Source organism: Strongylocentrotus purpuratus, unplaced genomic scaffold (assembly GCF_000002235.5).
Source record: "Strongylocentrotus purpuratus isolate Spur 01 unplaced genomic scaffold, Spur_5.0 spur5_scaffold_9, whole genome shotgun sequence".
Lineage (NCBI taxonomy): Eukaryota > Metazoa > Echinodermata > Echinoidea > Camarodonta > Strongylocentrotidae > Strongylocentrotus > Strongylocentrotus purpuratus.
The window spans coordinates 31,259,850-31,277,064 of record NW_022145615.1 but is presented as its reverse complement, the minus strand read 5'-3'; the positions used below and the strand labels follow the sequence as shown (position 1 = coordinate 31,277,064).

Genomic DNA, 17,215 nt, shown 5'->3' with positions numbered 1-17,215 from the left:
ATGTGAGAAGCAATCATAAGATAAAGGAGACAGAGACACAGAGAGAGAAAGAGAGATGAGAGAACCAGAGCTGCACAACAGAACTTGATAAGCAGAAATAAAGTATAGGTATGAAAGTGAGAGGAGATGGGGTACAGAGCAGAATAAAACTTGAGTCTAAATTCCATTTTTTTTTTAAAGAAGAAATCTTTATTCCTAGTCCACTGATGGAATTTGTCACCCTATTTTGCTCTATAAAAGGGCATATATTTCATGACACCATTTTTTGTTGACGAGTTTCTGGCAATCACTGAAATGAAGTGCTAGACCCACAGGCAAACTAAATATATCTATTAATGCTACAATGGCAACATCACTGAACAGCCAATTGAATACCGGTAAAGGTTTCCATAGAAGCTACTATTAATGGCAAAGTTACCATCAATGGTCACTTGTATGCAACAGAGCCCTGAACATAAGCCTTTTAAGCACCACTGTCCTACTTGTTGCTACTTGTTCCCTCTATATAGAAAACTTTCCCAATCGGTGCCTGTTGGTCCCCCATGATCCTCTTTTTCTCATGTTAGTTGAGAGCCAAGTTAATGAGATAGCCACCTGTCAGTGACCTCGCTGTGTGGTCTAATCCCTTCTGGCCCAGTATTATTGACGGTCTTTGATCTAATCCTTCAGCAATAATAACTTTGTCTCTCCTGTTCCTTGTACTTTTCTTTTTTCTCTCGTCCTTTATCATACTTTCTTTCAGTCTTTTATACTGTACATGCTTATCAATTATACAAAATACACACTTTTTTAACTCTTGTTACTTTTCTGTATCAAATCTTTCTCACTTCTCTCTGTATCTCTTACCCTCCTTGCTATATTCAATACTTTTTCATTCATTTCTATTTTTTCCATCAGCTTGACATTTACAACATCCACCTCTCAGTATTTCTTAATCTCTCTTCAGTTCACTCTCTTATATTTTAATTCTTACTTCTCTTAACAACAAAAAATCCATTCCAAAAACTTTTTTCTTCAACATTATATTTAAATCTTGTACTCTTTCTCTATCTTCTAATCTGCTTCTCTCACCTAAAGTCGTTCATATACACAACTTGTCGAAAATGACACCAAACTATGTAAAATTCTTTTCTCATCAATAAATCTCTTTATTAGGTGAACCTGCTCACATAACACGGCTCAAACATTTCCACACTACATCCTTGCGCTTTCTATCTGCAACTGTGCAAAGAAGACGGGCACAACAGTACATAATTTACCTTGCAAATATTTCTGAAACGGCCACGCAGAAGGAATACATGGACAGAAATATGACCTACCCAATCTAATCATTAAATATAATCTTCATCTCCGTTGGATTCTTCTTGGTCTGGTACAAGTAGAATATATGCAATTCACTTGCAGTACAGTTAATTTGGGATTTCAGGTGACTTTTTGAAAAAGACACTTTCTTTCTTCATTTCGAAATATAAAAATGTGAAGAATTAATACACAGCAACATAAAAAGAGAATTTTGGATTCCGCAAATGTAGCGTGCTACTGTAATACAAGAAATGAGATCCATCTAACTTTTAAAGTTCCATCATGGAATCAATCTGCAATTCATATCATAAATCTCATTTTCAATGGTAGGTCTTTTTATACATACAATAATAAATCTGATCAAATTCCACAAGAGACATCACTCATCATTCTGTTGATCACCTCATGCGGCATTTGATTTTGGTTATGAAGTGGTCCCCCTCCAGGAGGAAGGAGCAGAGAAGAAGTGGTCCTTTAACCTTCGAAGGTATCCAGGAACTTGAGAACGACATCCTTGAGCGTTGCTTCGGTCTGTGGGCTGAGCTGACCTTCAGTACGGATGGTGTCCAGGAGAGCTTGGTGGCTGGAGCGGATGTGAGCAAGGAACTGTTCCTCAAACTTGGTCACCTTGGCAGGGTCGATCTTGTCCAGATGGCCACGGACACCAGCGAAGAGCACAGCGACTTGGTCCTCTACGGCCATGGGAGCTGAAACACAATTAAAGAATAAAGAAATACATATGCAGCATATTCAATAATCAACAAAGCTAACTTGTTGGACTGGTTCTACAACACATATTTAGGTGACAATTGCTCTACAATTAACTTACTACACTAACAAATGTTTAAGTTCATACTTGGAACAAAACATTGAGCTGACCCTAAACCTGCCCTTAAACTAAACAGCAACCCTGTAGGCTCATTCAGATATGTCAGGGTAAACCACTACCAAGAAAGAATTTATTTTTATTTTTAAATACAGCTTTTTTCCATGTAAGTGAATGCCAGCTGCATGTGTGAAAGATCCTGCACGTATTCACTGGGCTCTTTGTTACAACATACAGAAATATGGCGCACATGGCACTTTACGTTGTCGTACATCGTCATATCTGAACTCGGTCTAACCCTCTACCTTTGACAAAGAACATCTTCATAAGACGAGGGTAGATAAGAATATAACTTACTGTACTGTCCTTGTTTGAGGAGCTCAGTGAGACGGACTCCACGGTTGAGCAGGTTCTGTGTGGATGCATCCAAATCAGAACCAAACTGGGCGAAGGCAGCTACCTCACGGTACTGGGCCAGATCAAGCTTCATGGAACCAGCAACCTGTAAATTAATGAGGACATACATGTAGTCAAAGTATTAAACAACATTGGCTACACTTGCCCTACTCAATACCCTGCATCAAATAATGATTTTACCTTAGGCAAGGGAGAGGAAATATGATGTGCCTATGCCTTGAACACATGATACACCTGGGCCCTGTCTTACAAAGAGTTGCGATTGATCCAAAGTCCTCAAATCAATCGCAAGTTTGCAGTCTCCTATCTCTTATGTACATAGTTGCGAAATAAGTTGCGATTAATATTCAACTCTTTGTAAGACAGGGTCTTGGTGTAGTGAATTCATTTTTATTCATGAGCACAAAGTGGACTACAAGGCCATTGTATTTATTTTCTTACAATGGTGACACTTCACATGAAATCATAATATATAAACATACATGAATCAAATAATAGAACAATGAAAAGCCATTTATCAATGCTTTTTATCAGGACACTTCCATAATTATATGTGTTGCTTGTTCCGAAGCAACAAATGTGGGCTGGAATATTAACAGGGACAGCAACATTGTCCACTAGCATATACATGTATCACTATACAATGTGCTTGAGGTTGGGAAGAATGAGATGCTCACCTGCTTCATGGCCTTCACCTGAGCAGCGGATCCTACACGGCTCACAGAGAGACCTACGTTGATGGCTGGGCGGATACCCTTGTAAAACAACTCGGTCTCCAAGAAGATCTGCAGGATTACAAAGAGGAACAGCCATGATAGGGGAAAATTATCAATGTTAATATTTAAAATTATCTCGTCAAGGCAAGAACTTTTTTTTCTTTGTCAATCAGATGCCCCATCTCCCTGGTTTACATCTGTTGAATACATTTCATAAATCATGCTGACTAGAGTTTGATAAGAGTCCAACAAAAAATTTCATGCCAAATGCAAAGTTTAAAACTATATTTTGAATGATTACAAATATTTCATATAAATCTTACTAAACCATTCCATCTTTTCAGATATACTATTTTTCTTTTCTTTTTAAACTTATGTAAACTCTCTGAAGAACCCATTCCAGTTTGTCGAAAACAAATATCAGGTGAATGAAATGCCCAGTACATCTTTGATAATAAGGAGCGAGAGTGTACTGTCTATACCTGTCCGTCAGTGATGGAGATGACGTTGGTTGGGATGTAAGCAGACACATCACCAGCCTGGGTCTCAATGACAGGCAAAGCAGTCAGGGATCCACCACCAAAGTCTGGGTTCATCTTGGCGGCTCTCTCCAGCAGACGGGAGTGAAGGTAGAACACATCACCAGGGTAGGCCTCACGACCAGGGGGACGACGCAGTAGCAGTGACATCTGACGGTAGGCTACAGCCTGTTACACACAAACACACAGAGAAGTGAGGAGTTTCAAATTGATTGCTCATTGCAGTGATGTATAGCCCAATAGAAGTGATGTTCAAATCACAGTTTATTCAGCATGCATAAGTGTATAAAACTACAGCAAATGTACATAATCTGATTTGACCATGAATTGAATATCTAAATCTGGCATTTTAGCAATGTGTTAATAATATATGTGAATATTTTTCTACAATCCTAAGAAAGAAGACAGGTGATCATCATAGAGATCAAATAAATCATGAAGGAAGATATAAATCCCTCTGCCAGCATGATTAACAATGATATCTTATCTGCAACGGCTACTATTAAGACAAACTGTGTGTTGGGTGCTATTTCTCATTACAACAAATAGGACAAAATGGCCCTTTTCTCAGTCATGGAGCTTTTTCGACCTCATCTCTATTTCCTTTCACTGCTGACAGGTGTGTATCGCCCTATCCCTCCCTCCCACCACTTCCAACAAGAGGATGAGTGACATACCTGTTTGGAAAGATCGTCATAGATGATGAGGGCATGCTTGCCGTTGTCCCTGAAGAATTCTCCCATGGCACATCCTGAGTAGGGGGCCAGGTACTGTAGAGGGGCAGCATCAGATGCAGTGGCAGAAACAATGATGGTGTATTTCAACGCATCTGTTTAATAACAAAGTACATCAATTCAGTTAGACTCATCTGATGGGTAACTTAATTATGCATTCAAATTTTCATTCAACATTGTTTAAAAACAACATATAGGGGATTAATCAATATTTTGAGAGATTTTATTGTTGCTAGGTCAATTAAAACTTTCATGGTTGCCTGGAGGAACTTTTCTTGCACATTTTGAAAATACAGTATGCACACAATTTACATGATTCAAAGAAAACCACAAAGTCAGTCATGAAAACAAAGGTAACGGCAAAGGAAGGTGTCATAAAGAAACATTTAATAAATTGATTTATTTTATCCCACAGACTGAATTCATGTATCATTTCTTCATAAAAAACCTCTGTAGCATTCTCAACTTGTTCATCACTTCTTTTCTCACATCCACAACAATCCATCCACCCCTTTTCAATCCTGAAACAACATACCAGAGTCATGTAGCCTCTTGACGATCTGTGCTACTGTTGACCTCTTCTGTCCGATGGCAACATAGATACAGTAGAGCTTGTTCTTCTCCTCGGCTCCATCATTGAACCTCTTCTGGTTGATGATGGTGTCAATGGCTACAGCAGTTTTTCTACAACAACAATATGACAAATGAGATTATCATACAATATATATAAACATTCACAAAGTTGCACTCCCTAATATTTTACAGCTAATACAATGCAATAATGTTTTTGTTTTTTTTGCTTTACATTATGCTACGAATGATTTGGAAACTACGCTTGTACAAGGCCTCAGGGATTTATTTATGTAGTTCCCAATTTCACTTTCTAAATTTGCTTATGAACTATTGAGTATCTTTTGTATCAATGTCATTTTTAACCGAGAATGGAATAAATGAGAATTGAATAGAATTGAATAGAATTGAATATCAATTTGCGCTAATTTTCAGCCCCATTCATTTTTAAAGGGGTTTAATGAAATAAAATCACTTTTACTTCAAATGTCCTCAAACCATCAGGTAAATGACCAAAAATGTCTTTATAACTTGAAATCCCTTGGAACTAACACACACACATAGCCAGCCAGCTTTCTAGCTTACCCTGTCTGCCTGTCACCGATGATGAGTTCTCTCTGTCCTCTGCCGATGGGTACCAGACTGTCTACAGCCTTGATACCGGTCTGCATGGGCTCACGTACAGAGATACGGGGGATGATACCAGGGGCCTTGGTACCTACACGGGCACGGTGTTCTGTGCCGAGTGGACCCTGTAAGTTCACAAGAAAATAATGATGACTTGTTGAACTTCATAGGTCTTAGACCAGAATAGATTTTTGTTCATGTTGTAGATGATTGGTAATTTCCCAATGCTTTCCTTGTGTTATGAATACGAAGTACAATTTGACAATGAAATATATACTTCTGTTAAAAGTTCAAAGCAAAATGGTAATGTACTGTGGTAAGATATAGAACTGCTTGCAATACCCCCCCCCCCCCCCCCCCTGAGCATGTTACCTTGAGCTGTTACACATGTATGCTGATGATGCAATATCAAAAGTAATTTTCAAATTATAACACCAGCACAATTGATTTGAATCACCTTGTCAAGGCTTGTAGGTCAAGCAAGTCCACATTATCATAAGTCCCAGTAATTTAATTGATCAAATGTTAACCACAATTAGGTTGAGAAGCTATTAGGCTGAAAAGATGTAAAAGGCAGAAACTAAGAGGAAGCTGTGGCCTAGGACACTTACCTTGCCATCGATGGGTGTGCCCAGAGCGTCAACTACTCTGCCTAGGATCGACTCACCGACGGGAACGTCTACGATAGCTCCTGACCTCTTGACAACATCACCTTCTTTGATGAGTTTGTCGTTACCGAACACTACAACACCAACATTGTCAGGTTCCAAGTTCAATGCCATACCCTGTAACAAACAAACAAAACATTACTCATCATAATCAACTGATCATTCTCTTGAAAAACAACACATCTCCCTCAACAGAGATGTCTAGTTAGGATTGTTGTTGGTGTAGTTGTGGATAACATTTCCATCAATACCCCATTCCTCTTGGGTTGCCATCCAATGCTTCCACAATCCACTAAGAATCTATTTCAATCAAATTCTTCTGTTAAATTATCCCTGTATTGAGGCCTAATGATGTACTAATTTAGAGGTGTAAATTATTCATCTTGTGTTACCTTTCTATAAACAAAGAAAGGCTCAATATTACAGAAATTTGTTTCCCCCTTTTTTTTCAACTTCTTCAACTTCTTAGAAATTCAGTTTCCTTGATGAGAAATTACCTTGAGACCACTGGAGAATTCTACCATTTCTTCTGCCTGAATGTTCTTCAGGCCATATACACGAGCGATACCATCTCCAATTGATAGTACGCGACCCGTTTCTTCAAGGTTTTCTTTGGGTGTGTGACCAAGAATTCTTTCTTCCAAGATGCTGGACACCTCAGCTGTGCCTGGGAAAATAAAAGACAAAAATTACTTACAACTGTTTTGGCAAATAACAAATGGCCGTACTTTGTAGCAGTAGTTGCATGTGGTCACTTTGATCCACAAACATTTCAAATAACTCTTTCCAATGAAATGGCTAGGACTTTCAAAATGTTATATTGTTGTACTGTATTTCATGTATGCTTCCTTCCCTGCTCATTTTGAGAGGAATATACAGTAGCATTTCAGAACACAAAAATATAATTTTTCTTTCTAAATAACAAAGCTTTCTACTCACTTGGTCTTGGTGCTGATGTTGTGACATTTCTGTGGGATACATATGCGGCACCTATACATCTTTTGGCGACCTGAAATAAAAATCATTCAAAAAATGGGAAATCCCTGAATACAATGCAATCATTACAAAAAGTTCAATTAATCAAATTAGAGACAGGAAAGGTCTATCAGTATAAACTAATGAACTTTGTAAAAGATACAAGTTATGAGCTTTCTATTTTTCAGATTCATAAATATATGTTTTATTTTCATTATCTTTTTCCAGGGTCACAGAAAGCATGACAAACAGACTAAACTATGTTTGCTCCACCAGGAATTCCAGATGTCGACAAACTCTGTGACATCATATGATTTTCATTCTGTATACATGTAGACTTTGTGGTGGACTGGTCATGGGCCTACTTTAGGCTGAATTTGATTTCAAAAGCATCATCACAATTATAGTCACACAATTGATTTTGCAGCAGTACAGGACAGTATATTTGAACTATTCGATTAGCTTACAGGGGGCCGTTTCTCGAAACCAACTCCATGACAGTCATATCTTTGTCGCCGACCTACGGAGATGTCATGAAGCGGATAAACCGTTTCACAAAGCCATGACAGACATGATATCGATATATCGCGATACTAGCAGCTCAAGAACATAGTCTTTGTCACGATCCATTTGATTTATGAAAAATAACCCAAAACAAGTTTTGGGGCTAAAATTGTTCAAAAAGAAATATATACATATAAATTCTCCTAAAATAAATAATAAATAGTGTCATTATCATATTTACATCATCAAATGATTTGCATATTTCTGTAAAGATTCTTAAATTGAAGAAAAACCGATGAGTGTTTTTTTTCGACAGTCGAATCAAAAGTTAGTTGAAGGATACCGTAATGTGATAGTTTATCAATACGTACTTTTTTGTTTATTGTGACGAGAAATTTTAGGCAAAATGTCTTTTCTCAGCCAGTTTTTATTCCAGAGTCTCATAAATACTCGTTATATAATTGATTTGATATTGAAAATATAATTTGGAAGAAGTAATTAGAGAGGGAATAATAATGCACATAGGCCCCAAAGGTATGACGGTATCCTAAGAAAAGACTATGTATCGACTATGGAAAACGGTGTGTAACATTCTTACCTCTCTTATTTATATGTTATAGTTTAATGATTTGTGATTTAATGTTTATATTCAGCTTTTTAAAGTTTCTGTATAATTTGTATTCTCACTTTTGTATATTTGTATTTCGCATCCCAGAGAATTACGTACCGAACTCGTCTATATTTTTCTCAAAATGATAGTGAAACTAATCGTCCATTTCGCGGCCCATGGAATGGCAACAAATTGACTTGTGATGGCGCTTTACAGCGATTAAAAAGATATGACAGGTTCGGAGCAGTGACAACTCGCTTGTCGCGGAAGTTGTCGCTCATCTTGGCAAAGACGGCTTCGTGAAACACTTAGCTGACAAGTTGCGCGACAGTGGCGAGATGTCGTTGATCTTGTAGTTATGACGGTTTCGAGAAACGGCCCCCAGCTGATTAGTACTCGAAAACTACTTTTTACACTATCCAAATATTAGACCATCAACTAAAATTGATTTCAATATATTCAAATAATTCTCAAGCTTCTTAATAATAATAACAAAGTTCCAAAATGTTCTACAATTTGTGGTATTAAAAGAGTCTCAGGGTAAGATCACTAGCAACACCTGGCTGCTACCATTCTTAATTGAATATATTCAAACTACTTGAATACTTTTAAATAGGAAAATTGGTATTAGTCCTAAACCTGGTATGTAAAAACAGTTACTAAACAGAAAATTTCGAACATTTCAAGAGGTTTTATTCTGTAAAACCTGAAATTTAAGGTTTAGTGGTCCATTGTGTAGCTGGCACTGTCACTTTGGAAACCCTATTACAGTACGAGGCCGAATTGGCCCGAGTGCCAACTTAGCCAGATCCTGTTGTAGAAATGGTTAGTTTCATAAACTAAAGACTCTAAATAAGCAGTAGGCCTAGGGTCCGAAAATGTGGAATTAGGATCATCATCATTTTCGTAGATGTTTTTTCAATCAGAGCTCTGCGGATTCTTGAACTGCGCGCTGGCGATGCGAAAAACGGATTCTGCATAAGAAAACAACCCGTTCACCGTCTATTTTTATGGGTTGTTCGTCTTCCCGAGGATTTATCGCTTATAACATGAAAGCATCTGTACAAAGTTAATGTAAAATGCATCAGGAAAATCATCGTCAAATACGTTTTTCGCAACGGCAACGCGCTAATTGGAAACAGCTGCGAAAATGTGGGTTTCTTTTTTTTGCGGACGTGTCTGTCAGCGTTTTCAAAGACGATCCTTGTATAGACTCTATGCGGACAATCCTTATTCCCAGACCAGAGCCCCTGTTGATGAGGATTGTCCACATTTTCGCAGACGATTCTTGGTATCTACCATTCCGCACGTTGGCGATGCGAAGAACGGATTCCGCAATGATGATGCATGTGCACTTACGCAGCACAGAGACTTTCACGTCAATATGACAGTCGACAATGAACTGGGGGTATTTTATGACGTGCGGATCGGGAAACCCGCAGAGCGCCGTAAAAAAAAAAACATCTGCAAAATTAACGATCTTTATGGACACTCCTCATTCTCGGACCAGCGACCCTGGCCGTACTGAGAATGTAAAATAAAATTCACATTAACAAAAATGCTTGGACTAGCCAATCAAAACTCAAGACAAAAGTCAATTAAAAAGTTAAAGAGTGTTTCGCCTTAGGCTCAGGCATGCTTAGGCTTAGCTCAGGGGCTCTACTTTGAAAGTTGCATGCATGCCTTGGAAATTGGAAAGGTGAAGGCATGAATAGGCCTTATCGCAAATAGCCTCACGCAAGGGACGATGGGATTGAAAAGGGAGCAAGAGCGCCGCAAACGTCTGATCGCGACGATGCGAAACGCTAGCAGCCGACGCACTCTGTGTATAGTACACACCTACGTACTATACTACGTACATCGAACGTTTGCTTATTCTACTTTCAGCTCCTATACCGATCAAACATCTCGTGATATTTTGTCTTGCAAACTCACCGATTACATTGATTCTACATGATGGGTGGTGGAGACAGATGTGCTGTCTATGGATGCAACAATAACCGAAGATATCCAGAGAGATAAGAATGATTTTGATGTTTTACTTTCGAGTTTTGTGATGACACAGTGGGAGGCACTGCATGCCTCTAAATCTAATAGAAACAGTGTTACGAGCGAGTGGCGAAGGGAATCGTGTCGAGACAGCTACGGCGTTGTTGCCAATAACAGGCGCTAAAGCTGACCTTGTCATTCTTAATGCTTTTCATCTACCTGGTAACCTGGTTTAATTTATTTGATTGCCCCTGTGATTTTCCTTTTTTGAAAGAAAATTGCCTTATCAATACATTGAAATCAATCATCAACATTTTTGTCTGGAATTCGGAATAGGGGAAGTTGCAAAAATTAGTTGAACGAAATGAGAAAATAAGTTCAATTGACAATTTTAAATCGTATACATGATGATTGAGATGATTGTTGATCTAATTTGTGTCTTCTTTTTCTTCTCCCCACAGATATGTTGTGAAGAACCATGTTAACAACTAAGGTTTCACAAGTGCACAGATCCTCGGAACTATACGCCCAGTGGACCAGGCGTTTTTTTTCTCAATCCTATAATATTTTTTTCATAGCGAAGACATCCAAATACATGCGATTGAACCTAAATATTTTGTGTGTCTTTTTATTTAGACTTGAGATTTGCAGACATGGAAAAAGATAAGAGAATAAGTCATTTACACAAGGGCGAATGTCTGAAGAGTGCGAAAGAAGAGCTGGCAAAATATAAAAAGAATAAAAGAAACAAATGCTACATTACAAGCAGTATATGTATGAGATAGAGGATAAAAATGTGAAAGGGAATGTGATTAAATATTCGGAGATAAAAAGTTGTGTAAACGATGACCCAGCTAGCAATGTTGTAGCCAAAGTGAATGAGGGGGGTGGGTGAGCTGTGGCATTCCCATAAGTTTTCTTGGCAATATATATCTCTTCCTCCTCACTACTTTTCTCAACAAGTACATCTCTTCACTCCTCTTCTCAACACGTACATCTCTTCACTCCTCTATACTTTTCTCAAAAAGTACCTCTTTTCCTCCTCTCTTCTATACTTTTCTCAACAATAACGTCTCTTCACTCCTCTATAGTAGCTCAACACTTACATCTCTTCCCTCTTTATATTCATTACTAAACAAGCAGCTATATCTGAATCAATTTTTTTTTTAATCGTCGCTCATTGTGATGGCTTCATTAATGTTGGAGTCGCTATTAACCCTTACAAAAAAGTACAATTGAGTAATCAAGATATTTTCTCTCATTTTATCTCTTCCATAAATTACAAAACTGTCCATACACAGTAGAAATGAATAGATACAAGCCCATGAAAGATAGTTGTCTTATATTGAACATTTACTTTATTTCTCATATGTATACATTATAAAAGGCAATCAGTATCATGTAAACAAATTTACAGATCATAAAAACTAAGGACATGTATTTGCTTCATACGAGATAACAAACTTCCAATTCATTTTCGGAAATGGAGATTTAAATTATGAATATTGTTGATTTCTGGGACTACCCATCTTCCATCATCAAGTATCAACTTTTCCTGCTGACACTTTAAAATCTCAGTGCTCAGCTTTATCATCAATCAAGCTTTTCTGTCCAAATGGCTTTTTCAGCAAGTTCAGCGTGCTTTTCACCATTGACTGGTACGCGCCTATCCCTCAAAAACTTCTTGAGTTCAGTGGCTGAAAACTGTAAAAACCTACAAGCTCCGTCTGCCATAATTGCAGTTAAGTACCACAAAACAAAGATTAGTTCTTTAACTCTGGGTACAAGTATCAAATTGTTTACAAACTGCGGCTGAAAGAGCATTAAATTTGATTAAAAATAGCTTCGACTTCGAGTAGTACTATACAAAACGTGTGACGTTGTATGGCTTCCCGAAAGCCGAGATCGTGTTTGCTCCCTTTTCTATCCCAGAGGCCTTTGCGCGAAGGGCGCCACCCAGCGACAAAGGCTATTTGCGATAAGGCCTATCATGAATGGTAGCACTGCACTGTACAGTTAGCGGCTGCAGGGCCAGGGTCCCATTTGTTACACATTGAAGATCGACATGTGTCTAGAATTTATTCTTATAGTTTCCAACAGCACAATGAAATTACTTCGTATGTATTGCATCAGATAAATGAGAAAGCATATAGTTACCTGGGGAGCTTGCCGGGACAAACTCCTGGCTGCAGCCGCTGCTAAACGGACAGAAACCTGGGCCATTTTTTGGATCTGTACTATTGCAAAAATGGCTAGTGGAGAAACTCGCCGACTTCACCGGTACGTGCTGCAAAGAAAACTGTGAAACCCGTCACTGAAATATTTCCCAATCGGATGGATATTAGACATTAATGATTACAGTTTAAAATGTTATTATCAAATTATCCTTTTTTAAATATTAAAAAAAAGATATAAAATTATATTTAACTATTTTTAATAACCAAAAAAACTATTTAAAAATGTTTTTATTCATTTATTAAGGATATTTCAGGAACGAGACAAACATGGCAGCGCACATAGTACAATGTTTTTAAGCGTATCTTCGAAAAATTTCTACTTACATATCCATACGTTTGCAAGAAGAACAGTTAGCAGGTAACAAGCCAGAAAAATTGTAATGAAAAATACAATCAAATTCTTTGAGTCGTTTATGTAACCTTATGACTGATAACCACTAAATAGACACGTATTTTTTAAACGTATCGTTTTCATGGCCCGATACGTTGAAATGTGTGTAATGTCGTGCACAGCCTATAATAACACGCATATGCCATATCACATGCGTAGCCTGCATAGCCATAGGAAAACGATTCAAACAGCGGGTTTGGGCACATTTTTTTAAATGTAAAGAATCTAGTAATTACAATTTTGACTTATTGTTTAACAAGAGAGAAGAGAAAGTAGGGGTCTATGCATGCACAGACACGGACGGCTGCTCAGCTCATATTGCATTTACAAAAAATACAAGGATATCCTCTTTTGGACATGATTTTGACCTTGGATTATCTATATCTTTTTCTAGTGCTTTGTGAGCCCCTTGTGGTTGATGTACCTTTCGACCACTCTTTTCCACCGGTATGAGTAAGAAATCCTGTAGCTCTGGATGATATTATTATTAAATTAACCAGTTTTGAAGTGCTTAATTACCCTTTTCATCTAAATGTTTGAACTAAATTAGTTTTGTTTGCTTTGTATTTAATACATATCACTGTGTAACATTGTATTTTTTTAATATCTTTATATCAAGGTGACCTCTGAAGGATATTCTCAATCTTATTTTTTTGTAAAAATGGCGAACAGTGGGAGCAGATCACGCAGCAAGAGAGAGGTAAAGTTATATTAATATAAAAAACTTTTTTTTAAAAACAAAAACAACATATTTTGTGAATAGTTTTATGTATTTCTTAACTTTAAATTGCTTAGACATGAATAATTTTGAATAAAGCTTAACATTGTAGTTAGTGTTCTAAAACTCGAAGCCTCCAGATGATATAGTTTTGTCAATATTAAGGACATCAAAATAAATGTGCTCCTAGATTTTGAATGATTTTCTTTTTATCTTGCATTCTTTATTGACAGAACTCAAAAATCTTGCAAAGTTTGATGTTCAAAAACCCTGGCAAGAAGGTAGCAGAGTTTGCCAACTTCAAACCAGAAGAAAGTGAGCGAGAAAAGAGAAAATTACGTCGATTACAGGAAGAAGAACACCAACGTCATTTGCAGTAAGTGTATTTCTAATGGCCTATAATCATTTCTTTTTTTAACCAAACAGAAACGGTGCCACATGTACCATGGTATGTTTTGTTCTCATGAAAAATATTAGAAATTTCTGTTTCATCATTAATCATTATTCATTTTGTTTATGAATTATGTTCATTTAATGGAATCTTAAAAGGTAAATGGACATTCATTCTCACTATTATCATTTATAAGAATTAAGTTTTTCAATTTGCTGTTTCATTTTGTTGAAAATCAGGATTATGTACCGGTAAATTGTTCATTTAGAAAGGAAAAGTATGCTACAGTGTACATGCATGGACAGAATATTGGCAACTACAATATGTTCATACATTTGTTGATTGTAATTTTAGATTTCAAAATATTGTGAAACATCGATATGTACATGCAATATACATTGGATCTATTCAATAACTGAACTGCATGTTGTTCCTCTCTGTATCAATATGTAAATTTTTTTCAGGTATTTAACAATTTTAATCGATATACAGTGTACATTCAATTGTCCGAATTGTACCCAAAATTATTACTTGAGCTGCTTGGAAAATATATAAAATACAAAGTTTCTGGCAAAAATAACGTGTTAGTCATAAATAAAGAGAAAAAAATGCCTCTTATACATTTCCTTCATATACGATTGGGTTTTGTTTGTAGACAGGAATGTACATACATGTACATGTATGTGGAAGAAAAATGTTAAAAAATATCTTTACACCTGATTTTCAAAAAATATATATCTGGATATACTTCAGTATTCCAAATAGTATTAATCGTTAAGCTATAGTGTACAGGTGTTCAAGAATAACCCAAATGTTTGTAAGTTTACATCTGATGGTCTCTGAGAATTTGATTTTCCTCTTTGGTACTCACAGGAATCGCACCATGTATGATGCCAATGGTCATTTATCATCCACTGGTCAAGATCTGTGCGATTGTTTGGGGAAAGACTGCCCAGGATGTCACTATCCATGCAAGGACTGTGGGTCAATCAAATGCGGACCGGTCTGCAGATGTAAACGGAAATGGGTCTTTGACCTAATCGAAGACGAGGGACAAACCTACTGTGTGAGATACTGAATCATTAGTGAAAAGTGAAAGTGGATTAAACACCAGTATGATAGACATGCCGAAGGAGTCCTAGTACTGTCAAGACTCAAAAGGATGCATGTTTGTACTCGATGGAAGACAAGAGAAAGATTGGAATTCATTCATTGGAGCGAAATGCCTCTTGCTTGGACATTCATTGCTGTGGAGGGACTCTGCATGCATTTATGAGATACTGTGAAGTCTGTGATTAAAATAATACTGAATGGAATATTGAATCTGTCAAAAGACAACAGCAGAGAACACGATCAAACTGTCTTATGTTTATTCACAGCACCTGCAGGTACATTGCTTGTGTGGTCAATGTAGTAGTAATTGTAGTCATATTTCTGAAGGTTGATTTTTTTCAAACATTAATATCTCTGAATGTTCGTTGAGCCATAAGTTGATTTGCCCAGACGTTTATACATGTAAAGATTTGTACTTCCAAGGATTTGTTGTAACAAAAGTTTGTAATACTAAAGTGAAATAGGGTTCCTTTCCCCAAAAATGCAATGGGCCTGTAATTTCAAAAAAGAAATATGGTAGTGTTTTCAATTATGAATCCCATATTTCATTATGGTCTTTTAGAATACAAACATTGAGGAAAATTGAAATGTATTGTTTTGGGTTTTCTTTTTCTTGAGACCTTATGTGTATCTACCTAAGTTGTAGCTTAACAAATATGTCTTTTATATTATAATACAAGTTGCTTATTACTCATACCACTTTTCTAAACAAAAGCCCTGAATGCCTCACAGAAAATCAAAGAATGGTTTTTGGAGAAAACAGAAATAAATGGAAAGATACGTGTACATGATAGAAAATGTCAAATTATCGTTAACATGGTTTTTTGTTGAAAACCCTAACATAATTGTGTTTTTTTATGAACATGTTTGATATGACCTAGATTATTGACAGTGCCAGGTTCTACTTGTACTTGAACATTTAAAATGTGTTTTATTGTAAGCTGCAAATTTGCCTTTTTGATGTCAGTTCACAATATTCCCATGATTGTACATATATTTTATCTTTGTTTATTTTGTTAATAAAACATGAATGCTAACATGAAAAATGTTTTCAAAAAAGATGCTACTGTATCGCCTGTTTATGATCATTGAAAAGTGATAATATCAAAATGGATACTTCCATTTCAGAACTAGTGAATAAGTATATACATGTAAATATGATTTGGGGGAATTAAGGCTGTCGCCATTTCTTTACCTTTAAAAAAAAAATTAAATCTTACAATTAATTATTTGTTTGGAATTATGGAAATGACTAATATGTATATTAAAATGCTGCTTTAATGATCATTATTAGCAATACTGGAATGCTTGTCAGAAGAGCTAAGGAGAAGCCACATATTGACAAATGTACACATACACAAGTCATGACAAAACGGACAATTGGTCTATAATCTGTATCCATTTCAAAAGGTACATATATTTAATATGTCGTATAAACTGGTATAAAAATGCAGTTTCCAAGAACAAAGTACAGAATTAGGGGTCATATCATTGGATCCATGATAATGGCAAAACAGAAAATACAATACACTGTATTAAAGCACCAAAATTGTGCTGAGCTTCATATGAACACATTTCTTTGTCACAGATGAATGCATATTGAATTTCAATACAGTAGTACCTTGTAAAATCTCCTTAGGAACCAAGGAAATTACCTTGTTATATATGGGGACTATCATAATTATCTTATTATATATACATGTATAAGTGTTTTGTTACACGAATCACATTGTTCTTTTTATTAAAAGGAGGTTCCATTGTGTTATCCCACCTCTAGCTGAGCTGTAATAAACATGTTTAGCAGAATTCAAGAAAAGTCTTCTCAACAGATACCTTTTTAATATTCTTTGATCAAAAGAAATCACATGATAACACAGTACATACCTAA

General features: G+C 36.5%; 2 protein-coding genes across 2 annotated transcripts; one reads left to right on the top strand and one right to left on the bottom strand.

Annotated features, from left to right (window-relative positions):
* Positions 1-361: 361 nt before the first annotated feature.
* On the bottom strand, positions 362-12,783 carry LOC373382 (mitochondrial ATP synthase alpha subunit precursor). The gene is given in 11 exon segments (NM_214578.2): positions 362-2,009; positions 2,486-2,630; positions 3,223-3,330; positions 3,744-3,968; positions 4,478-4,629; positions 5,070-5,218; positions 5,690-5,856; positions 6,343-6,516; positions 6,897-7,066; positions 7,339-7,408; positions 12,635-12,783. Coding segments are annotated over 11 exon segments (1,659 nt in total). The 5' UTR covers positions 12,701-12,783; the 3' UTR covers positions 362-1,776.
* Positions 12,784-12,973: 190 nt separating this feature from the next.
* On the top strand, positions 12,974-17,138 carry LOC105440158 (ARL14 effector protein). The gene is made up of 4 exons (XM_011669994.2): positions 12,974-13,072; positions 13,725-13,805; positions 14,057-14,199; positions 15,088-17,138. Exons 2-4 carry the CDS (start codon positions 13,767-13,769, stop codon positions 15,290-15,292), a joined length of 387 nt encoding a protein of 128 aa, XP_011668296.1. The 5' UTR covers positions 12,974-13,072; positions 13,725-13,766; the 3' UTR covers positions 15,293-17,138.
* Positions 17,139-17,215: the final 77 nt, after the last annotated feature.